This window comes from Polypterus senegalus, chromosome 5, assembly GCF_016835505.1.
Source record: "Polypterus senegalus isolate Bchr_013 chromosome 5, ASM1683550v1, whole genome shotgun sequence".
In the NCBI taxonomy this organism is placed as follows: Eukaryota; Metazoa; Chordata; class Cladistia; order Polypteriformes; family Polypteridae; genus Polypterus; species Polypterus senegalus.
In genome coordinates, this window is record NC_053158.1 from 177,459,342 (window position 1) to 177,487,081 (window position 27,740).

Below are 27,740 nucleotides of genomic sequence, written 5' to 3' on the forward strand. Positions count from 1 at the left end.
TCATTTACTGATAGCTGTATTTTAATGTCTACCAAGCACACATGAAGGAACCTTGGTCAACAAAGGGGATATATGCAAAGGTAATTACAAGATATATACACGGTAACTGAAGTATTCTACAGTATGTGGCACAATAGAAAGCCTAAAAGAATTATATGGACAAGAAATGGATAGACCTCCTGGATAAGTGAAGAAATTAAGGAAGATTTTTAATTATGTACAACTTTTCTTAAAGTGAATAAAAGTATTGTATAAATCTACACTGAAATATTGTTTCTAAAAATGTACTAAAATGTACGCATTATTTTTAAGTTCATTATGCATCTATAACACAAAAATGTACAATTGTCAGAGACAAGCAAAAACAGAGACAGAATGTGAATGATTGAGCAAAGCTACATGATAGAGTTAATGTACAATAGGGAACAACTTCATTCAAGTCATGCTCCACAGAGGTAAAGATTAAAATTACTTTGGTTTGTACAGCCCCATTGAAAAATAGCACTTAGTGGCAAATGTTATTCAGTGATGGCTCCAATTATTGGTAAATCTCCACAGTTGTTATTCTTTTTTTTTTTTTTTTAATATTTTTATTTTTTATTAATGTTATCCATACAAAGCAATCAAGTTTTTACAAAAAGAAGAATTGAGTTAAGAACAGATCGATCCCCACCCTGAGAGAGAGAGCAAGCCAACGCGTAAAAATTTAAGGCTTGTAAACATACCTAAATTAATAAATTCTCTGTGCTTTATAAACTTATTTTAAAATATTACTGATTAGATCCTGCCATGTTTTGAAAAAGTCTGTACGATCCTCTAACTGAGTATTTGATTTTTTCCAATTTCAAATAATATAACACATCGGTTTCCCACTGACTTAAAAGAGGAGAGTTTGGGTTCTTCCAGTTTATCAGAATAAGTCTGCGTGCCAACAGTGTAGTGAATGCAATCACAATTTGTTTGTCTTTCTCCACTTTAAGTCCCTCTGGAAGAACCCCAAACACAGCTGTTAATGGGTTAGGAGGGATTGTGAGTCCAAGGCTGTCTGAAAGGTAATTAAAAAATTTTGTCCAGAATAATGTTAATTTGGTGCAGGCCCAGAACATGTGACCCAGTGAGGCTGGGGCTTGGTTGCAACGTTCACAGGTTGGATCATGCCCTGGAAACATTTTGGAGAGTTTTAGTCGAGACAGATGTGCTCGATATATAATTTTGAGTTGTATAATTGTATGCTTTGCATATGGAGCTCGAGTGAATTCTCTGCATTGCTACTTTCCACTCCTTTTCTGATATATTAATTGAGAGATCTTTTCCCAGTGTCCTCTTGGATCTTTGAAAGGAAGGGATTGTAAAATGATTTTATATATTGTAGAGATGGAGTCTAATCCTTGAGATTGAGCAATATATTTTCCAGCGTGGATGAGGGTGCAAGATGAGGAAAATCTGGAAGGTTCTGTTTAACAAAGTTCCTGATTTGAAGATAGTGAAAGAAATGTGTAGCTGGAATGTTAAATTTGGAATGTAATTGTTCATAGGATGCAAAGGCGTTGTCTATATAAAGATCTCTAAGCAAGTTAATTCCAAATTTTTCCAGATATTAAAACTGCATATGTTTGTGAAGGTTGAAAGAGGTGGTTCTCTTGCAGGGTGCCACAGATAGAAGCTTCTCCGTCTTAAAATGCTTTCTACATTGGTTCCAGATTCTAAGTGAGTGGAGCACAATTGGGTTATTAGTGTATTGCCGATAGCGTGTGTTTATTGGAGCACAGAGCAAGGAATACAAAGAAGTACTGCAGGATTTTACTTCTATTGCGGTCCAAGCCTGTGTATGTTCTTCTATTTGTGTCCAGGTTCTTATGCCTGTATATTTGCCCCAGTAATAAAACTGGAAGTTAGGTAGAGCCATGCCGCTTCTGCCTTTTGTCTTTGTAGGGTTGCTCTTTTGATGCGTGGATGTTTTGAATTCCATATAAATGAGGTTATTGTTGAATCTAATTGCTTAAAGAATGATTTATTAATGTATATTGGGATGTTTTGAAATAAAAAGGAGCTTAGGAAGAATATTCATCTTAACAGTGTTAATTCTTCCAGCTAGTGTGAGATGAAGGGTTGACCATCTATGCAAGTCTTGTTTAATTTTTTCCATGCAGGCGCGAAATTTTGTTGATAAAGAGCTTTATGTTTACTTGTGATGTTTACCCTAGGTATTTAAACTGTTCTGCAATGATAAAAGGTAGGGTGTCTAATCTAATATTATATGCTTGAGAATTCACTGGAAAGAGTACACTTTTATTCAGATTAATTCTGAGACCAGAGATCTTTTGAAATTCTGTGAGTGCTGCTAAGACTGCAGGCACAGAATTTTCTGGGTCCATATATACAGTACCATGTCATCTGCATATAATGAGGTTTTCTGTTCCAGTCCTTCTCTGCTAATCCCCTTTTATCTGATTAGTATTTCGACAATGTATTGCCAGTGGTTCAATGGCAATCACAAACAGCAGCGGTGACAAGGGGCATCCTTGTCTAGTGCCAAGTTCTAGTTTAAAGTAGTCTGAGCAAATGTTATTGATGCAAACTGAAGCTTCTGGGTTAGTATACAGTAATTTAATCCATGCACAAATGTTTGGGCCAAACCCAAACTTCTCCAATATAGTAAAAAGGTATTTCCATTCAATCATGTCGAATGCTTTTCTGCATCCAATGATAATAATATTTCTGGGGTGTTTGATTTAGTTGGTGAGTATATTACATTAAACAGGCATCGAAGATTTGAAGATAAGTGTCGGCCCCTAATAAATCCAGTTTGGTCTTGTGATATTACTGAGGGGAGCACTTTCTCTATCCTTCTGGCTATGATTTTAGAGAGTATTTTAACGTTGTTATTCAGAAGTGAAATTGGTCTGTATGATGCACATTGTAATAAGTCCTTATTTTGTTTTGGAAAGACAGTGATTAATGCTTGGCGAAAGGTTTGTGGAAGAGATTGGTTATCTCTGGCTTCTGTAAATGTTGCTAATAGGAGGGGAGCTAGCTGAGCGAAGAATTTCTTGTAAAACTCTGCAGGGTAGCCGTCAGGGCCTGCTGCTTTTCCACCTTGGAGTGACTTTATAGCATCCAGTAATTCTGATAATGCCAGAGGTTAATCAAGTTCCTCCACACTAAAAGCGTCTATTTGCGGTATCTGTAATGTATCCAGCAATGCATTAGATTGTATATTGTCTGTGCATTATATTTTTGTGTTCGATGATTTTATCTCCGTTCGTGTTAGTGATTACCGAGATTGCGTTGCGTACTTCTTGCTTGTGAATTTGTTGAGCTAAAAGCTTATTAGCCTTCTCTCCATGTTCATAGTAATGATGTCTGGATTTGTAAATTAGTTGTTCAGTTTCTTTAGTTGTCAAGAGGTTTAATTCTGAATGTAGAGCCTGCCTCCTCCTATGTAGAGTCTCGCTTGGTAGTCTGGCGTGTTCTTCATCTATGTTAGTAATTTCGCTTTTTATCTCTGCTACTTTCTTCGCTTCGGATTTATTTCTGTGGGAAAGATATGAGATAATCTGTCCTCTTAAGAAGGCCTTAAGGGTTTCCCAGAGTATTCCTGCAGAGATCTCGGGGGATGTATTTGTCTCTAAAAAGAATTTGATTTGTTTGGATATAAATTCAGTACAATTCTCGTCAGCTAATAGAAGCAATTTGAGGCGCCATCTGCAGGGTGAGTGTATGGTGCTTAGTAATTTTAGCTCCAAGATCATAGGAGCATAGTCCGAAATAACAATAGCATCGTATTTACAAGATTTAATCATAGGCAAGAAGTTATTGTCTATAAAGAAGTAATCAATCCTTGAGTAGCAATGATGTACTGGTGAGTAGAAAGAATATGTTCTTGAATTTGGGTTTAAAAACCTCCAGGGATCTGATAAGTTGTGATCAGTTATAAACTTTGTAATTATCTTTGCAGTGTTAGTTGCCGTTCCCCCTGTGGAGGAAGTCCTATCTAAAAGTGGATTTAAAACACAATTAAAGACCCCAGCCATTATAACTTTTATAACACAGTTGTTATTCTGCATATCAGGATTGTTTCTCCAGCTCAACCTGTGATTAAAGATCATTAGGAAAGGTGTACCTACATTGTGTACACTGTGAAATTTGACAGCTAAGTTAGCTGTTCAAAGATCCAAAGAATTACATTTCTGCTTTATGTAGAAACATTTTTAAGTAAAATATTGTAGTCAGCTTTATAGCAATACTGACCCACTTCATAATAAAACTGCAGGGCATTATAAATGATTCTCACCTCATATGCCCGGGAGCCAGTTATATAGGAGAGGTTCAGCGCTCCCCCTACAGATTGTTCTAAATGTTTGCACTCTAAGGACGTGCTGGAATCCATCCACACAGGACTATCGGTCACCGAAAAGCAATTCTGTAGGAAGAAAGTATAAAGACTGCCAAAATGCAACACTGAAATCTGAAAAAGAATAATAATTCAGTATCTAAAAGCAACCTAATTCTGCTAATAGAATATAGCAATGTACTTACATTCCTCTTATGTGAAATTTAATTTAAAATGAAAAAGTTTAAAGATCAATAAAATCAGCAAAAATCAAATATTTGATTAATAGCAGAACGCTTGTAACGTTATTGCCGCAGCATATGCAACAAAGAAACAGCAATGCAGAGGCTACAAGTACACTCTACTGCAATAGTACCATGTTTCTGGGCCAAAAGAATGTTTTATGATGAACAGATAACATTGTGTATGCCAAGGCACAATAAAGCATCCAGAACTGATATGTCAGATCAAAAGGCTTGAAACAACGCTACTCTTTCAACATGTCTGTGCATTTTTTTTGCTTTCTATTATATTATGCTGATGTAGTCTGAAAATGCAGTGGTAAACAGAATATGAAACTATGGCTTTTGAAGCAAATTGCTTTGTTCTTTATCACATGCTATCAACACAGACCAGTAGTACTTCCCAGACCTGGTTGCTGCTCCTTTGCCATTGCTGCATTTAAACAAACAGAACCCTCAGAATCCTTCTAAATTTGAGATTCCTGCACATTTTCACATGTACACTAGAAATAGTGGGAAAAACTTGAAACCCTCACATATATAATGGTTACAGGCAAACTGCACAAAGAGATGAATCAAAACTAGTGCCTGAGCACAACGTACACGTGTATCAGAGATTGTCTGATGGGGACAGTACTCAGGCCGCAAACAGCCTGGTCTAGAGCATTATGCAAACTTGAGACGTTTCCTCGGCACAGACAGCAAACAAAAACAAGCCTTAGGCCACTAAGCAAAAGAGAAGTCTTAGCTTTATTAACTACTTGTGCTTTAAACTGCAAGGCTATCATGCCACTAGTTCAGTTTAATTGGGAACTGTTACAAAAATTTCCCTTTAGTATTGATTGGCGAAATTTGCCAAAGCATTTTTCACAGCAAATATGCTGTTTTTGCAGTTGAACTTGCTTAAAGAATATTTTCCCAGAAATTCATTGTGCTGATGGATTTGATGAACATTTTTTTCCCACAGCCCTATGATGCTTTGCAAGGCTAGCGTGAAATTACAGAGCTACAGCAGCCATATGCAGAATGTTCACACAAGCATACTATAAACATACTCCATCTCACATTTTATTTCACTGCATGATCTGGTTTGTGTATGTGTGATATCACAACCCAATCTGTGCTCCAATTGAATATGCATCCACATGTATTTTTAAAAATAAAAAAATAAAGAAAAAACATCACAGTATTTTCATTTGAGGGGTAAATTAGCTGACATAATCAAAATGTTATGAGTACTGCAGCCAAATATATAAACCTGACTTCTGTGCACTCACTCGCTGCTGCACTGCATGGCTAATTTTACATGACGGAGGAATGCATGCGGAATTAACTACACAGCACAGCAATGAATCAAATCAAACCTTAAGTGAGTCGTCTCCTTCCCCAAGTCAGAAAATGCACAACTCTGTGAAATAATAAGATTTATTACTAGGCATTTCCATCTTCTTGATGGAAGAATAAAGCATATGAAAAAAGACATTCTAGCTGTGTGGACCCATGACTTCACACAATGGAACAAGTCAGTCTCACGCTGTTATTTCACACATATATATATATATATACTGTATATATATATATATATAGTGGCAATTTTTCATACTTTTGTTGTTTGTGGTCATCATTCCATCTGTGTCTTTTGTTGTTTGAGGCAGGCAGTGGGTACCACTTCTACCTCACAGCACAGATCATATTTATGGCCATAATAATAGTTCAACTGTTGTTGGCAGACACTTCACTAGCCCTCAGGTACATTTCAAAGATCATTGATCCATTATAATCTACTCAAAATTAGTTCAGTTCCTCCATCCCTATTCACTTCAATGCATTTTGCTGAGTTTGCCATAGTTCCTGAAGATTTTTGCGATTTCACAAACTCATGGCAAATTGATCTCCGTGAGATTCTCCCATCATTACTTCTCACCCTAAAAAGCAAAACACTGTTGAGTGACTGATGGTTTTCTTCTTATATGAACCTATGCACTAAAGTACACACTGATATGTTGCCACACCTCATTTTCTGTGCATGCTACATTTAACTGCTACAAGTTAATGTACTGTATTTTTGTATATTCAAAGTGGTCCAATATCTAGGATTACTGTGAATAAAGCAATGTCAAGACTATGGTAAAAATTATATAAGGAACAAGGCCTGTTTACCAAGTTAGCTAAAGACAAATTAATAATAAGCAGTCTGGCTTCAGACTGAATGTTCAGAAAGCCAAAATGGTTTGTTTAATGTGTAACATTTCCGGCAACAACATTTAGGGGCTTTACTTGACATCGACTTTACGTAGTGATTCAGCCTGCTAGTAATCGAAATGGGCTAATTTATAGTTGTAACTACACACTGACTGAAACCTGTACTTCTAAAGACAGCAAAGCTGACAAACTAAAGCATTACGTATTGCAAAATAAGGTAATTACTCATTGGATTCAAGCATCAGGTTTCTTTATACACCAAAGTATGTTCCAGTAACAGAGAAGGATTATCTTCCTTGCAACCTCAAGAGTGAGATTAGTATGAAGCAAAGGCTGTGGATTTTATGACAATGCTTTTTTGGGATTCACTGTAATTTTTAATGTTATAAGGTAGGTTAAGCTAAGCAAAGAAAAGAAAAAACCTGGGAGCAAACATCCTGTATTATGTCAGCAGAAAATTTACAGAAATAAAGCATCATATTCCAAAGGTCAGAAACAACCCACAAACTGAACCTGATGTGCCAGTTTTTTTAAGCATGTTTTTTTTCTACTGAAAACAAAACATCATATAAATATTTCCTTGCTGCCATTATTATGACAAAAGCTTCGAAGCAAACAGTACTGTAAAATAAAAAATATTGTAAAAGCTTTAAATTTTATCTTGCTTCCTAAATAAAAATAAAAACTTCAAATTCATTTAAAAAGCAATCTATATTTAGTTTTACACCTGACATAACTTTCCTCAAGCACTAACATTCCTCAGGATAAACAGATGTTATTTTCTTAATGGGTTTTATTGTGAAGCTCATTAATCAAAATGTGTACATAGTTTGAAAAATTTACAAATGACCCTACCACATAAAAAACAGTTATTCCATCAAGGCAAAAGCACCCACCAACAAATAGAAACCTATCCAGGTAGTGAAGTTAACCTTACTCCACTGTGAATGCTCACGACCTGCCCCATAGCATGTGTGTGTGCCACTTAGCTTTTACATTTGCCACCACTTAGAGTATACAATACTTCCTGTGCTGGTCATCAGAAGATAATTAGATATGGTTGCTTCTCTGTTCTAGATGAGAAACATGATGCAAAATTTAATACATATGAAAATGATAATAACATCATCAAGTAACTGCAAAAAATTATGGCAAATAATTCCATTCTAACCTTTAGTAAATCATGTAGAGATTTATTACATGAGGTGCTTTGAAGAATCTTGCAAGCTCCTTTTTTCCAATACACACTACCATGTTGCTAAATAAAGAAAAAAAAACAAATAAAGGTACATTAACCAAAAAATAAAAAAAAAACATAACTTTTCCACATAAAAAGTTAACTTATTTAAAAGTTTTTATGATGTTTTTTTCAGACTGATTACCTGCCCACTTCCAGATAAGGCTTTCACACTAGCAAAGTCAAATCCTGAGGTTTTCATCTTTGCCAGCAAAATGTCAAGTGCCTAAAATGAGAAAGAAAAAACTGAACTAACTGGTTATCATTCATATTTTATTACTCATGATTTAAAGATTAAGGTTTAACCTACTATTGAACACCTAGCACTGAACAGAACACCTGGTATAAGTAGAAAAATATCTTTGGTTTCATAAGGATTTTATTGAATTACTTTGTGATACAGTAATGTAAACAGTGTCCTCACTTCAAATATTTGTTAGTGGCATATAAAATGCATATCAATTAAATTACTGGTGTGGAGGACTGCCGGCTTCCCATGCCGGTCCTCACCCCCAAGCCGTCAGGAGGAGCTCTCCCGACAGCAGGATCGTGCCCCGAGGTCCAGCAGGGCCTTATGGACTTTGTAGTGTTTATACACAGCCCTGCTGGATACCTTGGGGACCACCAGGAGTCGCTGTGGGGGGGGGCTTATGGGCTCTGTGATGCCCTATAACCCGGGAGTACGTCACGGTCACGTGACCCCGGGGTGAAGAACAGGACTGTTTGCCCTGACCCGGAAGGAAAAAGGAACTGTGGTCTAATTGGACAGAAATGCCTCTGAGTCAGGGGCTATAAAAGGACGGTGCCTCAGTCCAGACACTGAGCTGTGCTGGGTGGGAGAGGAGCAAAGTGTCTGGGCGAGGAGGAGTGGTTTATTGTGTGAGTTTAGTAGTTTTGTATGAGTAGTGTGGAGGGTGCTTGGTGCACTGAGGAAAATAATAATAAAAAGTATTGGACTTTTACCCGGTGTCTGGAGTTGTACCTGTGGGTTCAAGGAAGCACTAGCGCTCCCTACTGCCACACTGGTCTATCAATGTTTGTTCATCACTCTTACTCTATTTCTGTAACTTCCATGTAAATGTAAGTTTGATAATGGGGCGAAAGGTTCAGTATTGAGTTAAGCTCAGATTCCGATTCTGTCATGCTCAAAACTTTGACAAACGTTAACGTGGCATCTGTATGTTTGGCTGGAAAATCAAAATTAATTTTCATCAGTATATACACTATATATATATATATACACTTTAAACTTAGGGGGAGCAGCCCTGGACGCTAGATGGCCGCACCCCTGGGTTGGAGTGGTGCCTCGGTTTCCCGCAGGGCTCCATGGGAATTGGAGTTGGGTGCAGCCCTGTTGGGCCCCGCAGGCACATACTCACCACACCCGGAAGTGCAGCCGGAACTCGGTGATCATTCACCTGGAGCAACCACCACTCAATGGCCAGAGTCGGCAGGAGGAGGACGGAGCTTGGAGGAGGAGTGGTGGTGCCAGAGAAGAGTGTGTTTTAAGTGCTTTATTAGTGTACTGGGGCCTGTGTTGTGCCTGTGGGGGTCATGGGGAAAATGTGCCCCACAGGTGAAGAAAATAAAAACTTCTTTTGTTTTACACGTGCCTCCAGGTGTGAATCTGTGTCGGGTCAGGCACCTATATAATGCCTTTTACTATATACAGATTGGTCCAGATCTAATTATGCAATTATGAAAAGGAGAACACATCGCAACCACTGTTCGACTGACAACCGTCTCCCCGCCATTTTGGAATGCAGGGCAGGTGGTGCCATCTATCGGCAACAAAAATAATTTTTTGTGAATTCTCTATGTAATAAACTTAATAATTTAACTTAATAAGTTATAGCGTAATCTATCTATCTAATAAAAATTGCAGAATTAGATCTGGCCCACCATATATATATATATATTGTGACGGGCGGCCGGGTCCCATGCTCGGCCGGGACGCCCCTTCAACACTTGATCCGGGGGAGCAGCCATGGGAGGCACTCTACGTCCACCGGAACACTTGGTGGCAGTCCTCCTGGGTTACATCAGGGCCACAGGTGGGACTTCAGGACACAGACTTGTTGGGCTCCATGGCCACAACCCGGAGGAGCTGCATGGCTTAACAAGCCTCTGTGGGCTGGAATGCAGTCACACCCGGAAGTGCAGCCTAATTAGGCCAATTACCACCTGGAGCACTTCTGGGAGGGCTACAAAAAGAGCCTGCAGCCTCTACTCAGAGGTCAGAATCGGGAGGAAGAGGACGAGGGTGCCTGGGAGGAGTGGTGGTCCCAGAGGATTGCGTTGTGTGGAGTTAAGTGCTTGTGGGACTGTGTACTGCCTGTAGGGTTCACGGGGAAGACGTGCCCCACAGGTGAAGAAAAATAAAAGAGTCGTTGTACTTTTACATGTGCCTGTGGGTCAGTCTGTGCCGGGTCGGGCGCAATATAGCGCCTTCATTTTAGTGTGTATATATATATATATATATACACACACACACACACACACAGTATATTTATGTATAAACTTCCATTCCTGCGCTCCTAGGTGTTCTAGTACTTCTTGCAAAGGACAGCTGTTTAAGGCAAACAAAAAGTCATCAGTCATTCATCCTGACTCTTAAACATTGTTTTACGCCATGTAGAAAAACGAAAAAAAATGGGCAACTGAAACATGAACACGTCTGGGCGAAAGACAAAGGAATATTTATTTCTTTGTCATAACAATAGCTGATACTGAGGAGACCTATACACTGTGAACTCATGTAGCATATAATACTTTTGATTCACCTATTAATTCATTCATCTTTACTATGCTACACAAAAGGTGTAAATAACAGAATTATTTACTTGGCCTGTGGCAATGAATACACAGCAGTGTTTTATCTTTATTGAAAGATAATACTAAATACAATATAATAATTCACAACATGAAAATCAAACATACTCCAACATCAGCCCCTATGCCATGTGGCCACCAAGGGGCACTCCAGCCTCCCAAACACCTGACACAAAGTCTCAAACACAGATACAAAGAGTCATTATTATAGGAAACTCTTCCTTCAAGCATTTACCACGCCAAAACCACAAATACATTTAAGCATCAAACATCTCTGTCTTTTTTCTCTCCCCATCACTGCCTCCTCTGCTCCTCCCAGCGAGCTTCGTCCTCCATCCTCCCAACTCTGATTCCCGGAGTTGAGGCAGCTGGCTCCTTTTATGTAACTCCCGGGAGTACTTCCGGTGACCCGTAAGCGTGGTTCGAAAGCACTTCCGAGTGAGGCAATAGCCCCATAAAGTAGGACTCCCCTATCACTGCAGCACCCCCTGACGGCACCCACAGAACCCACCAGGGCTGAGTTGACAAACATCAAGTCCCATGATGACCTGTGGGTATCTGGGGCACCATTGCATCCAAGGGGGACTACTATCTAGGGATCCAGAGAAGATAATGCTCTGTTCATGCTCTCTCTCCCAGTCATTCCATTGCAGAGGCATCTCAGCTGGTAAGGGCCCCGGCCTTTCCTCACAGCCCTTAGTGTAAACATGTCACTTAATTAGTAACTCATGAGTGATCAAGAAAAGAGAAGTTTCAAATATGCATTTTATTCTACAAGTATATTAGTGGATATTTCTGCCAATTTCCCTTTAATTCCAGTTTTTTTCCAAATTCTTTGCCTATGCTGCTATAAAATAACAGAAAGACATCTGTACATTGCATCATTCATCGAAGTGATCACTACCCAAATCGGTACTCATGAATCTAAGATGTTTAACAGGCATTCCTGGTATTAAGTTGTGGATTTGCCTGCGAATATGTAGTGGCAGCGTGTCTATGAATGTAATTTAAACTTAAGCTTTACACCTTGCTTTCCTATTGATATGTGTACAGAGGCTTGTTCAGCGTCAGAGGGTTTCTGCAGTAGCTGCACTTAAGAATATGCTAAGCACAGTCCTTCACCCGCGAATATTTACCTTATATGGGCAGGCACTCAATTACGTGGGTGGCGTGATGATGCAGGACGCAACTATGCCTCACATGGCGATGGAGCTGCAGGCTATGGCTATGGCCGTATATATGGCCGAAAGTAGGTTCCAGTTATGACTGTTACGCGTAGAATTTCGAAATGAAACCTGCCTAACTTTTGTAAGTAAGCTGTAAGGAATGAGCCTGCCAAATTTCAGCCATCCACGTACATGGGAAGCTGAAGAATTAGTGATGAGTCAGTGAGTGAGTCAGTGAGTGAGTGAGTGAGTGAGTCAGTCAGGGCTTTGCCCCTTATTAGTATAGATGACAAAATGTAGGCATAAACTATATAATGTATGAAGCCAGAAGTCCAAAGATCAAATAAACAGATTTGCTGACTGCCTCCTATATTTGCTGTTTTCAGTATTGAGCTTCTCTTATTGTTAATATTATACAGTACATACATACATTTGGTTTGCGTCTGTAACAGACAGTGTACATTTATAGGACTTGTAAAAGTTACCATTTTTTTCACTTTTATTCTCTCAGTCACGATCATAATACATACTACCACCTTAGGGATCTGACGCTGTTAGTTTTTATTTGAAACTGGGAATAACTGTAGATGTGAGTGGTGTTTTGAGGCAATGAAACTGGACATTCTCTAATCTGGAGGATTAAAAGCTGACACACAAATGCCAGTGAATCTGCCTTCTTCGGATCTCACCGTCACTTGATTTTTTTTTTATTCAGTTTTATTGAGTGTTCCTGCTCATGCTGAATTAGTATGCACCTTATGGTCTATGATGTCAAAAAAAAAAGAGACATAGGTATACAGTATATAATATTTGGAATTATTCATTTTATGACCTGTATAGTACATTTCGGAAAACATTGTCGCACGGATGGAACATTATTCATATTGTTCATATTCATTCGCATAACATCTTGCAGTTGTAATTGGTGACTGCATGTTTCTTTTTTCCGATCTTGCAAGTTTCCTTGTTGCTGTATGGTGTTGTTTCTTTTGTACTCCAGGACAAGCAGAGGAAAGAATAGTACAGAGAGTTCAGTTCAGCGCTATATGCAATCATCAAATTCAAATGTTAACAGTTCACACACACGCAAGGACCGTCCATCCTACATTTACGACGTGTGTACCATTTGCAATGTACACACTTCTCTCTATGCTGTGGTTTCTATTACACACTTGAAAGAAAAAGACAATATATGTGACATTTTATAGGAATCATTTTATGACCTGAATAGTACCAATCAGAAAACATTATTGCACTAATGCAATATTATTTGAAAACAAACAGCGTCAGATCGGGTGTGAATTTACGCTGGTGCTGTTACTTAGAGTGAGATCAGGAAGAGCGGGGTTGGGTGGGGGGCTACAGCGTGATCGTGATTGAGAGAATAAAACTGAAAAAAGCTAACTTTACAAGTACAATAAATGTATACCCAATGTCCCATATATTTGTCTCTTTCTTTTTTTCTCCGTGCTGCGTTGACATTACACACCAGAAGGCGTGAGCTTATTCATTGCTAGCAGGAACACGCAGGTGGCCAGTTGCTGTGTGCTATAACAAGCTTGACCTGGTGGTGATCAACGCACATGTACTGTGCAAGGCATGCACGGGGGCCACTGAGAAAAGAAGAGTGTTCATGGCTCACTTTGCAGAGGAACTTCATCGTCGTATCTTACTAGAAAAGGTGATGGAAAAAGAAAAGGAGGTTGCAACATCGACACGCTTCTGTTCCAAGACAGCCGTTTCCCCAGGAAAATAAACTGAATCAGTGTCAGGAGCCCTTTCAATGTAACAGGAACCAAAGCATAGAGAGAAGTGTGTACATTGCAACAGGTATACATGTCGTAAATGTAGGAAGGATGGTCCTTGCGTGTGTGTGTGTGAACAGTCAACATTTGAATTTGATGATTGCATTTACCACTGAACTGACCTCTCTGTACTATTCTTTCCTCTGCATGTCCTGGAGTACAAAAGAAACAGCATCATACATCAACTTGGAGACTGGCAAGATCGGGAAAAAAAAAACATGCGGTCACTGATTACAACTGCAAAATGTTATGCGAATGAATATGAATAATGTTTCATCCGTGCCACAATGTTTTCCGAAATGTACTATACAGGTCATAAAATTAGTAATTCCAAATATCGTATATACCTATGTCTCCGTTTTTTTTTTTTGACATCATAGACCATAAGGTGCATACTAATTCAGCGTCTGCAGGAACACTCAATAAAACTGAATAAAAAAACAATCAAGTGACGGTGAGATACGAAGAAGGCAGATTCACTGGCATTTGTCTGTCAGCTTTTATCCCTCCAGATCAGAGAATGTCCAGTTCCATTGCCTCAAAACACCACTCACATCTACAGTTATTCCCAGTTTCAAATAAAAACTAAAAGCGTCAGATCCCTAGGGCGGTAGTATGTATCGTGATCGTGAGAGAATAAAAGTGAAAAAAAACGGTAACTTTTACAAGTCCTATAAATGTACACCGTCTGTTACAGACGCAAACCAAATGTAGAGTATGTGTTACTATATAATATTAATCATAAGAGCAGCTCACTACTGAAAACGGCAAATATAGGAGGCAGTCAGGATCGAACAGGGGACTCTTGTTTACAAGTCAGCAAATCTTACCGCTACGCCACAGAAGCTGTTGACTTATCCTTGAACCTTTTGTGAAAGTGTTTATTTGATCTTTGGACTTCTGGCTTCATACATTATATAGTTTATGCCTACATTTTGTCATTTACTACTAAAATATGAAAAACGTTTCTGTTTTAAAAATGTGTTTACACAGATTATTTTAGAAACGGAACACATATGAAATGCATGTGTTCCAAATAACGATCTATTATTTCCATTCTAAAACTCCAGCACTTCACTCCCAGATAATCAATGCATGAGCTGGGAGAACTTTCTGCACATTCTGCGGCGGTGGGGCGATGGAATAGAAGGCTGCTTGTCTTTATCGGCACATTTACAGGACTAAAGATGCTGGCAGAGAGGTGCGAACGGATTTAAGATGAGCCAGATCTACAAGTTTTTTCGCAGGCTCTGGTAATTCTAGTGTTAATGTACTTGGCAAAAAGATTTAAATTCTTGCAGTCCTGCCTTTAGGTTAAGGGTTTCAAACTCAAAGCCCGTGGGCTAGATCCATCCCTTGGGCTTTTTTAAAATGGCCCACATCACCAATATTCAGAACACGTTACCTGCAGCCTGTGATGACGGCTTTTATTCTTAAAAGACCCCCTTTAATGTGTGTTTCATATATAGTTTGTATCCATATATAATTCACATTTACATGTGGCATTGAAATGTGTCTCCATTGTCTGCTCACATTTATCTCCACAGCATACATACTAACATACTAACCTGTGGTTAGAAGTGAAACTGGCCCAACAAAAAAAAGCAAAAAAAAGATGACATGCCACAATTCTTTAAAGACATGTGGTGTTTTAGCATGCATGTTTGTGTTTATCATCAGTATTAACATTGGCATCACAGGTGTCTGAGGATCACTTTCTCGACTTTGCTGATGCAAGCGGTATCACTCCGAAGCAGGAGGGGGTGCTGTTGCTAACAGTATTGTCTATGTTTCCCTCTGCTGTACCGAGAAGATGCAGTGACAGCAACCAAGACACACCCACATTGGCCCATGAAGTCCCACCCATTCCAATCGGACTCTATAAGTACAAATGTCCACAGAAGGAGCACAGTCAGTTGAAAGCTAGACTCGCTGTATGAAGGACATCGCCAAATCTGACCTGCTTGATAGAGCTCCACCACTTGTAAAGCAAAGTTGGCTTAAGAGACAATTATCATACCTATTTTCTTTATTGCACCCCAAGTGCTTGTTTCAGTTCATTTTTTTTGGACTTTGACATTAAATGCGGTGGCCCAGGTAGGCACCACAACTATTTCTGTGGTTTCCTCTGTTCATTTACTCTTTGACAACAGTCTTCTTGATAAATGTGTGACCAGTTCATTGCAATACATATAAACACTGCATACCACCAGCAAAAAATCTGACTAACACAGAAAAAACAAATAATGGATGGACAAATAAATAAACCTGAAACTGATATTTGTTTCCTTCTTCTGCCAAACAGTGTAATATTTTGTAACACCACTGAAGATTTTACTTGGGATTTTAACTGTTCAATTAATTTGGTGGACGGTAGACCCATTAGAGGTTTATTTTCCCCAGGAATGCTATTGTCAAGTGGATAAACCTCAAATATAATGTAAATGGACTTATATTACTATAATGTTATGTTAATTAGACTAATATTTGGTCTATTCTATTGTATGATCAACCTAATTTGTGTGTCTGTGTATGTAAATGATACATGGTTTAATTATTTCTGTTATGAAATTAAAGTTGGAAACTTATGTTAGTGCTCTGAACCTGAGCTCAGTGAAAACAGCTACACAAAATAACCTGAATTGAATAATGATTTAAACAAATATAATGCCTTAAAGTAAAAACAAATAAGAGACATATGAAATTTTTCTCTTACCTGTACCCACATTAATACTGGAGCAGTCACAGTTAAATTGTCATTGTGGATATGGACACCTCCTTGAGTCCTGGCAAAATGTATGATAAATTAATTTAGATTTCTCATATTTATATACTGAAAATATACGTCCTGTCCTCCATTCTTTCTAAAGCCCACTTTATCCAACTGTTAGTGTTGCAGAGAGTTGCACCAGGCCTTGGAAATGTCATGCTGACAAAAAAGCTAAATAGTATCAAATACAACAAGCACATAGCATCTCAGTAAAATAATAAGGATGTTTTATAGCTTGTCTTAAGATATGGAGTTGAATTACTATGAGGTGAGTGGAGTGCAGATGGAATTGAGATATTGGTATACAAATCAGTTACCCCTAGCAGAAAAGCCATTTTACATCAAAATGTATTGAATACTATTAGTTAGGACTCTTCCTAGAATAGGGAAGGTTCTAGGGCTTTTCATGTGAGCACTTCAACCTGGCTTGTAATTTGACTTTTTCATGTTGGGCTAGTTATGCTGATAAATAACATAGTGCAAGCCATGATAGACACAGAAGGAAGGAGAAGGTGTACATAGTACTTTTTACAGCTGGTTGTTATTTGATTTAAAAAATGTTGTCAATCCACATGCCTGCCAATCATTAATTTTTATTTTGCTAAAAATGAAACTAAATTGAAAATGTAAATTGGGCAAGATCTATGAAAGTTAAACACTTGGTCACTCAAATTTCTTGACACATTATAAACCACATCACTAAATGGATCAAAGCACCCTTAAAAACAAATTCAACTTTTATACTGTACAATATCACAATCTCTATTACAGTGGCAAGTGTGAAAGGAGACTATTAATTTGGAATGGACTACTCTGCCACAGTTGCGACTATTGAAATGCTATAGTTAATATGCTTTATATTCTTTGTTTCTAGTTTCTACTTTCAATTCTGCTAAGTGTGATGGAATTCCTTTTTTGGTCTTCAACAATTCAGTAACCCTTTTCCAGGTTAAAACCTTGAGCAAACGACACTGCAACAAAAGAGGGTACAAGAGGCAAAATGTAATAATAATAATAATTATATTTATGTAGGGATTTTCTTGCTACTCAAAATATTTTATATAGACAGAGGATAACTTCAACTACCACCAATGTGTAGCACCCACCTGGATGATTTGACAGCAGCCATTATTATGCTGGTACACTTGCCATACATTAGCTATTAGGTGGCGACGTGGTTAAAGAGACAGGGGATGATTAGGGGGCCATGATGGGCAATTTATCTAGATCATCATCTTTTCAAAAGATGGCCAGGAATTTTTAATGATCACAGAGGCTCAGGACCTCAGTTTTACATTTCTTCTGAAGTATGATGCCATATTTACAGTACAATGTACTGCGACATTGAGATCCACAGAGACCACAGAGTAAGTTCCCCATCCTGGCCTCGTCAACATTTCTTCCAGAAACCACCAAAGCTTTTTTTCCTAGATTATCTGCTATCTAAGTACTGGCTGGGGCCAAACTTGCTTAGATTCATGGGGGCAACCTTTTCTGCAGTGCAGGTGGTACAGCTGCTGACAAATTTCAACTGGATATATAAATAAAAATATACTTTAACACAACATGGCTCTTGTTCATAAGTATTTGAAAAGGATAATATACAACAACTTTTTGGTTACAATGTCTTGTAGATTTTCCTGCATAAGTTACCACCAAGACTACTGACTCACACTTGTTCATATTTGTTATTGTACATATAGGGTTATTGCCATGGATTGAGTTTATTTTTTGTTTATTTAATATTTTACTTGTTTTATAAGTTTTCATCTCTGGTTATTAACACTGCTTGTGGTTTTTCTTTATCCGTTTATGTAATTTTGTTTTTATTGTTATGGTGTTTATTCTATTATTTGATATGTTTATACTGTGTGTTTTCTGTTATCTGAACTGCTTCCGAACTATGAAACCTAAAGTGGAAGGGCCACCTAATTAGGAAGCTAGGATATTGGCCCCAGGTAGCATTTAAGCCATAGCTAAAAAAAACCTCAACTGCTTTGGCATTGCTGTTTTAAGATTCCTGTGGTCTGATTAATGATTTGGTTGTTTGGATTTCATACTGTTTGACCTCTGATTTAACTTAGGGTATTGTTTCTGGATTGCGTTGTCTCTGATTTGGCTACTTTTAGGTTGTGCCCTTTAGGCAAACCTATTTTTACTCTGGCCCAAACTCTTGCTTTTTTAATCCCTTTTGAATCTCCTTTAATACTTTTAATTATTTCTTTGTTTCGCCCTTTGACCACTTTTTTTGTGTTTTTTTCCCCTTGGCTACTTTTTGTGGATATTTACCATTAAACATTAAATGTCTTACCACGATTTTGGGCCTGTGTAGGTTAGAAAGCTAGACATTTGAGTAGAAATGAGACTGCATGAAGTGAGGTCTATTCCTGGGGTCCAGACCAATGTCATGGTTGGTCTGACAGTTTGTGGGCTGTTTTTGAGAGGCTTGTTCCCTTTTTGTGCTTCTTTGTGGCAGAATTTTTAACAATTTTAATGCAAAAGCTTGATTTAGAACACTGTTTTCAGTAATGTCTTTTTTAAGTTGTTTAAAAACATATAAATCATATTTGATAGGTTTGTGACATTTTCCTAAATTTACGCAAATTGGTTTGATGAAACAGTTCAGATATAGCTGAAAGCCTAATGCAACTGTCTCCCTACCATGTTTTAGTGAAGAAGAGTTACAATGCATAGGTGCTATAGCAGTTTATAATTTTTGTGAACATGTAGGCATAATTGCTATATACACTATATGTCCAAAAGTATATTGACACTGCTCCAAATGATTGGGTTCAGGCATTTCATCTATACCCATTGTTAACAGGCAAATAAAATCAAGCACACTAAAGAGCTTAGTGACTTTAAATGTGACACTGCAATAGGATGCCACCTTTGCCACAAGTCAGTACATGAAATATATGCTCTGCTTAATCAGTCTGGGTCAACTGTAAGTGCTATTACTAATCAGAAATGTCAAGGAGCAGCAACAGCTCAGCCACAAAGTGGTAGACCACACAGCCTCACAGAGCAGGGCCACCAAGTGATTAAGTGCATAGTGTGAAAAAATCACCTATCATCTATGGCATCACTCACAAGAGAATTCCAAACTGCCTGAAGAAGCAACATCACCATAAGATCTGTATGTCAAGAGCTTCATAAAATGGGTTTCCATGGCCATGCAGTTGCACACAAGCCTAAGATCACAATGCACAATGCCAAGCATTGGTTAAGGTGGTGTAAAGCACAAGACCATAGGATATGGCAGTCTGATGGATGAATTTGGTTTGGCAGTTGCCAGGTAAACACTGCTTTCTGGATGGTATAGTGCCTACTGTGAAATGTGGTGGAGGACAGATAAAGGTCTGGGGCTATCTGGCTCCAATAAAGGGTATATTAATGATTCAGCATACAAAGACATTTTTGATAATAGTGCACTACCAACTTTTTGGCAATAGTTTGGGGAAGCTCCATTCTCTGTTTTAGCATGACTGAGCCCCTGTGCACAAAGCCAGGCCCATAAAGACATGGTGGAACTCAACAAACCCCTGACCTCAACTCTATTGGTATGAATTAAAATGCCAGTTTTGAGCATAATATATAATTCAGTCTTAGCTTGTTATAAAAAACAGTGTTAATTAAAAGTCAATATTATGCACAGAAGGGCATGTAGGTATTTAAAAGCTTGATATTTTAAGCTTAGGCATGTTTGGAGAAATGTAAGTAATATTAACAAAATCAGTGTTAATATTATTGAAATGTTAGTTTCACCTACATTAACATAATATATATCGTGTTTACCACCACCTGTCCCTTGATACAGTATCTCATTTACAGATTACAAAGAACATTTAAGACACATTTTTTTCTAGAAAACCTGACAAGAAACCTTGCAACCAACATTTAGACTAGGTTTGGTTATACAAAAAAATACATACAGTACAGTAGGTGACATCAAGCTACTGGATATAACCTAATTAATTAGGACTATTTTTCTATGAATTAGCTCAACTAAAGCCAAAACAACTTATTTTTTTATTTGAATCTAAGGAAAAAAGAAAAGACAGAAATAAATGTACATAAAATGAATTCACCATTATTAACTGGATCCTCACAAACAGTCAAAAAGAAGCAAAAACTTGAAAGTTTAAACTAATTATGACCTGGTGTCCTACAGCTTGAAAATAAAAATATATAACTCATACTAATATACTGATAATTGCTAAACATTAAATGTAATTAAAACTTACATTTATGCAACTAAATTTAATCTTGAAACCGTACAGTTCACAATACATCACTGAAAAATTGAAGGAGCTATGAGGTAAATCTTTATTTTTGTTCCTTCATTGCTTCTGTGAGCAACAGATATTTCACTATCGTCAAGTTTGAAGTCTATTTTTTGATAAATTACCTGTACAATGGGAGTTCCGTATCAAACTGGATGCTATTTTGGTAAATTACTTGTAAGTCTTCATCTATAGCAACCACCTTTACCTAAAAGAGAGTTTGGTAAAAATAAGTTAAACAAAATTGAGTTTCAGGTTCAACTTTGTTGTCATTAAACGCAGTACAGTACTATGACAATGAATTACAGTTGAGTATTTGAACAGAACTGCAAATAATAAAAATGCTTAGTTATACAATGGCAGAAGATATATTAGTGTATCCATTATCCTAATTCTGGGAACTAGAGTTCAGCAGTGTATCTGCTATAGGAAAGAAGCTGTTCTTTAGTCTGTTGGTGCTGGCAAGACTGATGGTAAAGAGTCTGTGGTTGATTTGGGAAATGTCCTTGATGATACTGCAAAAATGTTTTTACATCAAGAACAATGAAAATCACATAGAACAATCAGCTGCTAAAGGTATACCTTACCTAGTCCAGTAAAGGGTCCTGCTTTAAATTACAATCATAAAGCCAAAAAAAAAAGTTAATAAGGAAAGTTTAAGTGTCCAACTTTATTTTATTACCATTTAATTCTGCTTGTTTGTAAAATATGCAAATTATTATTTTAAATCACAAATATCCGCAATTAATGTTCAGTGAACTGCTGTAAATGCAAAACGTATGATTTTTAGAAATGTATAGTTTTTCAAAATAACATAACCAAAAATTCAAAAATAACTAACCAAAGCACAAATTATTGAATAGGATGAGAAAAACAATATATTTACTAAAGACTGTCTAATATTGTAAAGACAAACTTTAACAACCCATCCATCTTCTAAATCTATTTTATCCTGTGCAGGAACACACGAAAGCTGGTGCTTATCCGAGCAGGCATAGTGAACAATTCCTGATCCATCGATGGATGCACACACACACATTTAGTTTAGTATTGCCATCATATGAATGTCTTTCGACTGTCAGAGGGAACATGCAGGCACAGGGAGAACATGCAAACTCCACAGAGGGAGGAGATGCAAAGTGAACCCTGACCTTCTCGTTGTAAGGCAACATCACTACCACTGCTTCACCCTTGCCATTCTCTTTAGCAAACCATACATTGTAAATATAATTAAATTTCTTTTATTTGTGTTTCATTCAAAGCTTTGTTAAATTATCACATTTTTATGAATTGCCTTACATTATCTTGATATATTCCTCTTTCAGCTAAATGATGTAATAATTTAATGACTTGTTTATACAGCAACATCTGATTTACTGTTGTATTAATGACCCCATTGTCTCAATGTCTGTATACTTCTTCCAATACAAGACAAACAAAAGTGAATTACAGTACTTCTTCTGGCATCTCCAGAAAAACTCTACTAAAAACTTGATCTTTCCAGGAAGAGCCTTGCTTTTTGAAAGCTTTTAATAGCTACTTGACATTCTAATCCCTCATCTCTGCTAACTTCAATTCACCATCTACAAAATATCTCCACAGTTTGATCCAACTGCTCTATTTTGGAAACTTGAACATTATGTCAACATTTTTACTACATACAGTTACACAACTTTACCTCTCTTTTAATAGTCTTTCTGCCTTTCTCCTTGGTTCCTCTGCCACAGGTCACGCAGAGTTGAGCTTCCGTGCTCCAAACCCCTGGCACTGTAGCAAGCCAGGAGGGCTGCCCTCAGTCATCCTGGGGGAGGTGTTACCCCGTACAAGCTAATTCCCCCAGTCCTTCTGTTACGGAGGCGTCCTGACTGAGTAAGTATCCCTGCTGTCCTTTATACTACATACTCAACTAAATCGACACTTTATTGGTAGGTTTCTTTTGCTAGAGTGCATTTAGCACAGTCTTTTCTGCATGACTTTGCTTACTGAGCCCTGCAAAGGACCAGCATCCACCATATTTGCTTCTTGCCTAACATCTACTGGTGCAGTGATAATCACTGACTCCATGTGACCCTAAACTGGACCAATTAAATTTACCCCTCAGCACACAAAGGACTAAATATATATATACTTATAAAGTCTGATGAGATCTTTTCACTTGATTGCACACTAACGCTACACACATGCTTACTCTTTTCCTCGCACAGATGGAGCGAAATTACCAAATAAATGCAATACTTTTTTGAAAAAAAGCAGTAATTCACTTATTTATGGTTTTTGGTAATAAGTTTCAGTAATAAAGCATACATTTAAAAAAAAAAAAGTGAGAACTTTTACTTCAAAAAATTAAATATTGCGTTAGGCTGCTTTTTACTTTAAAAAGTAACACACATTATTTTTCATATGTTATCCCCAACACAAAGTTACCAAACCAGGATGGGTTGTTTAACTCAGTGTTTCCCAGCCTCGGTCCTGGGGGCACACTGTAGCTGCAGGTTTTTGTTCCAGCCAGCTTCTGTTTATAATTGGACTCCTGGGCTAATTAAGTGATGTGTTATTTCCTAAGTTCTGTGTTTTGGGAATAATACAGAGTGTTAGGATGTAGCGGGTTGGCCAATGACTGACTGACAGAAATTAGAAAACAAAGTTTGGTAAAAAAAAAAAATATATATATATATAAACTGCTCAAAAAAATTAAAGGAACACTTTGAAAACACATCAGATCTCAATGGGAAAAAGAAATCCTCTTGGATATCTATACTATTATAGACTGGGTAATGTGTTAGGAACGAAAGGATGCCACATCGTTTGATGGAAATGAAAATGATCAACCTACAGAGGCCTGAATTCAAAGACGCCCCAAAAATCAGGGTGAAAAAATTATATGGCAGGCTAGTCCATTTTGGCAAAATTTAATTGCAGCAACTCAAAATTGTACGCAGCACTTTGTATGGCCCCTGTGTTCTTGTATACATGCCTGACAACATTGGTGCATGCTTCTAATGAGATGACAGATGGTGTTATGGGGGATCTCCTCCCAGATCTGGACCAGGGCATCACTGAGCTCCTGGACAGTCTGAGGTGCAACCTGGTGGCATTGGATGGACCAAAACATAATGTCCCAGAGGTGTTCTATTGGATTTAGGTCAGGAAAGTGTGGTGGCCAGTCAATGGTATCAATTCCTTCATCCTCCAGGAACTGCCTGCATACTCTCACCACATGAGGCCAGGAATTGTCGTGCACCAGGAGCCACTGTACCAGCATAGGGTCTGACAATGGGTCCAAGGATTTCATCCCGATACCTAATGGCAGCCAAGGTGCCTTTGTCAAGCCTGTAGCGGTCTGTGTGACCCTCCATGGATATGCCTCCCCAGACAATCATTAACCCACCACTAAACTGCTCATGCTGAATGATGTTACAGGCAGCATAATGTTCTCCATGGCTTCTCCAGACCCTTTCACTTCTGTCACGTGCTCAGGGTGAACCTGCTCTCATCTGTAAAAAGCACAGGGCACCAGTGGTGCATCTGCCAATTCTGGTATTCTATGGCGAATGCCAATCGAGCTGCATGCTGCTGGGCAGTGAGCTCAGGGCACATTAGAGGACATGGGGCCCTTGGGTCACCCTCATGAAGTCTTTCTGGTTGTTTGGTCAGAGACATTCACACCAGTGGCCTGCTGGAGGTCATTTTGTAGGGCTCTGGCAGTGCTCATCCTGTTCCTCCTTGCCCAAAGGAGCAGATACTGGTCCTGCTGATGGGTTATGGACCTTCTATGGCCCTCTCCAGCTCTCCTAGAGTAACTGCTTGTCTCCTAGAATCTCCTCCATGCCCTTGAGACTGTGCAGGGAGACACAGCAAACCTTCTGGCAATGACACATATTGATGTGCCATCCTGGAGAAGTTGGACTACCTGTGCAACCTCTGTAGGGTCCAGGTATCGCCTCATGCTACCAGTAGTGACACTGACTGTAGCCAAATGCAAAAATAGTGAAGAAACAGTCAGAAAAGATGAGGAGGGAAAAATGTCAGTGGCCTCCACCTGTTAAACCATTCCTGTTTTGGGGGTCATTTCATTGTTGCCCTCTAGTGCATCTGTTGTTAATTTCATTAACACCACAGCAGCTGAAACTGATTAACAACCCCCTCTGCTACTTAACTGACCAGATTAATATCCCATAAGTTTCATTGACTTTATGCTATTAAAAAGTGTTCCTTTAATTCTTTTGAGCAGTATATATATATATATATATATATATATATATATATATATATATATATATATATATATATATATTAAAATGTACCAAGCAGTTATATGGGAATAATGTATTTTTTTCTTTTTAACAAAATGTTCACCTTGATTTTCATTCTACTTTTTTAGGTGTTCTAATTATTTAATTAATCCATTATTTAATAATTAGTGGGTCTGATGCTAAAGTAGTTGCAGCCTTTGCTTATTCAGTGTTGTTTGCCAGCGTGTCTGCTCTGCTCATTTTTAATTATGATTAATAAGATACAACGAAGGGGAAAACTGCACAGAGAAAGGAAAATATATTGAAATCAACAAAAGAGAGTTAAGCATTTAAATCTATAGCAAAAGCAGAAATATTTCTAAATGTCTTATAAATGTATAGATCATGTTGCTGTGCTTTTCTGAATGTAGAATAAAAGAAAAATAATACCAGCTAATTAAATGAGTTTAGCGTTATGGGGTGTTAACACTGATTAGGAATCTGGTTGGAACTAAACCCTGCAGCGACAGGGGGTCCCTAGGACCAAGGTTGGGAAACACTGGTTTAACTCCGCTTACTAATAAGAAGCCAATTTGGAGACACTAACATATCAGTCTTAACTGGGGTGGCCAGTGATTTAAAGCTCCAAACCAGGATACATGTGGGCTGATCAGATTTCCATTATTGCAAAACAGGTCACAGCTAGACGCAAATTCATTTGAAGAGCCTTGGGGAACCCTCGTGCATTATTGTGCACGTTTAAAAAATCACCTAAAATCATTGGGATATTACTCTTTTAAAAAATAAAAATGCCAGAGCGGCTCTTTAGAGTGATGCCATAAGGGGACCATTTTTGGCTCCTAAAAGGCCCATCCACATGCTAGTTCTAGTAAGAGATTTTATTTATTTAGATCTGTAACAAGCTCCATATGGTAAATAACCATGACTGGACGGTAAAAGATTTGTAAAATACAAGTGGGTCATCACTTTAAAAAGACTATTGCTACATACAAAAACAGCCTATATTCAGGTTATCTTAATATGTTAGTGCTATGTTGCCTACCAAACATTAAAGATTTTAGTTTTTTCTACTTATTAAGAAGTTTTTCAAATCACAAAGAGTCAACATTATATAAAGAATACTTCACAGAATAAAATGGTACTTTGTCAAGCAATGGCTCCATGAAGAACTACACAACCTAGCAAACAACCATAAATCCCAAAATCCCATTAAAGAACCAGTATTTTTAAGAGCATAGGCATAAAACGGGACGCGATGCTTAAAAACAGGACTGCCCCCAAAAAAACTGGTACGGCTGGTCACACACTAGTCAAAACTGGTGTTTCATCCAAAGTGGTTGGCAGCTGATCTAGGGATGGTTATTTCTTCTTGTTGGACGCAGCAGGATTCAGTTTCTCGCCATGCACCATTCAGTGGAAAATGCGGATTTGGAAAGTGGGTGGAAAGATCGCTAAATGAGCTATAAAACTTTTTTTTTAATGCAAAGCTTATTCCTTTACATTAAAATCGGACTGAGCAATAACTGTCAGTTTATGCATGACCACCCGGATGAACAAGATATTGGCTGCTGCTGACTTGTACATTTTATTTAAAGCGTATTCATTTACATCGAGATCGGAGTGAGCAATAGCTGTCAGTTTATGCATAATCATCTGTATAAACAGGATTATTAGCAGCTGCTGACTTGTACATTTTACGCAATAAGCTAATTATTAATCTGACCAAGCAGAGACAGCCGAGGTCACAGTCACACAAAAGTGGGTCCGTTCTTTCCTCTACCGCTAATCGTACCTCCGAAGTGCTAAACGTGGGATCTCTTAAGTGACCCAAGTTTCTGTTGGATGCTGGAAATTTACGCAGCGCGCCTTTTTTTATTCAATTCTGCGTGTACAGGGTAGCACAGTCACGTGCGCAGAGCGTGCTCGACCCCGACAGTGTTCCGTTTCACTTTTCTTTTAGTTGACTGTACTTCGTTTTTGCACCACGTAGCACTTGCGCTTGTGCAGAACCCAACCCTACCCACCTGCTGTGTACTGAAATCGAATCCCAGATAGCTGCCTCTGACTGAATCCATGTCGTGCAGGTCTAAGAATCTCAACGCGCCTGCGCGAAGTGCCAGTACCGTCCCACTTATTTAAAGGGGCGTCATCTTTTTTATTTCACTGTACCTAAATATCCATTTTGTTAGGCTGAAGTGAATTACTGTATTTGTTCACAAGGGTATTTATTTTCAGGCAGTACAGATCTATGTTAACTTTTATATAGAGTGTTTTAAGTGACTTATTAAAAACTTGATAAATAATTCCAAAAAGAAAGATTGCACATATTAACTGCTTTTGGATTTTGCCCAGTACGTTGATTAAATTAACACCTGCAAACTCAGGACACTCCTATATTGTATTTGCAGAGAAGGAAGGAACAGTACTTCACTGTTTCACTGCCAGATCGTATTTGGTAAATTTCATTTTCAAAGTTTTGCGACAAGTGTAAATCGTGTTCAATATCAGGTGAGTTTTGCCAGGCCCAGCGACTGTCAGATTCACTGTCAAACTTGCGGAACTCCAATGTCTACAGCACTGGTCTAATTATGATATTTAACAGAGGCTCTAAAGG

The 27,740-nt window shown here is 38.1% G+C and overlaps 1 protein-coding gene across 6 annotated transcripts in view; it reads right to left on the bottom strand.

Moving 5' to 3' along the window:
• Positions 1-27,218, bottom strand: part of xylb (xylulokinase homolog (H. influenzae)) — a 348,628-nt gene extending 321,410 nt beyond the window's left edge. For all 6 annotated transcript variants that reach the window (XR_005633790.1, XM_039753654.1, XM_039753653.1 and 3 more), the window contains exons 1-6: positions 27,151-27,218; positions 20,999-21,081; positions 16,534-16,603; positions 8,160-8,240; positions 7,949-8,035; positions 4,295-4,423 (exon numbers count right to left, since the gene is read on the bottom strand). Coding sequence is in view for 5 of the 6 variants with exons in the window: in XM_039753654.1 (XP_039609588.1) it covers positions 4,295-4,423; positions 7,949-8,035; positions 8,160-8,240; positions 16,534-16,603; positions 20,999-21,081; positions 27,151-27,201 (501 nt within the window). In the remaining variant the exon portion in view is untranslated. The remainder of the gene's footprint in view (positions 1-4,294; positions 4,424-7,948; positions 8,036-8,159; positions 8,241-16,533; positions 16,604-20,998; positions 21,082-27,150) is intronic.
• Positions 27,219-27,740: the final 522 nt, after the last annotated feature.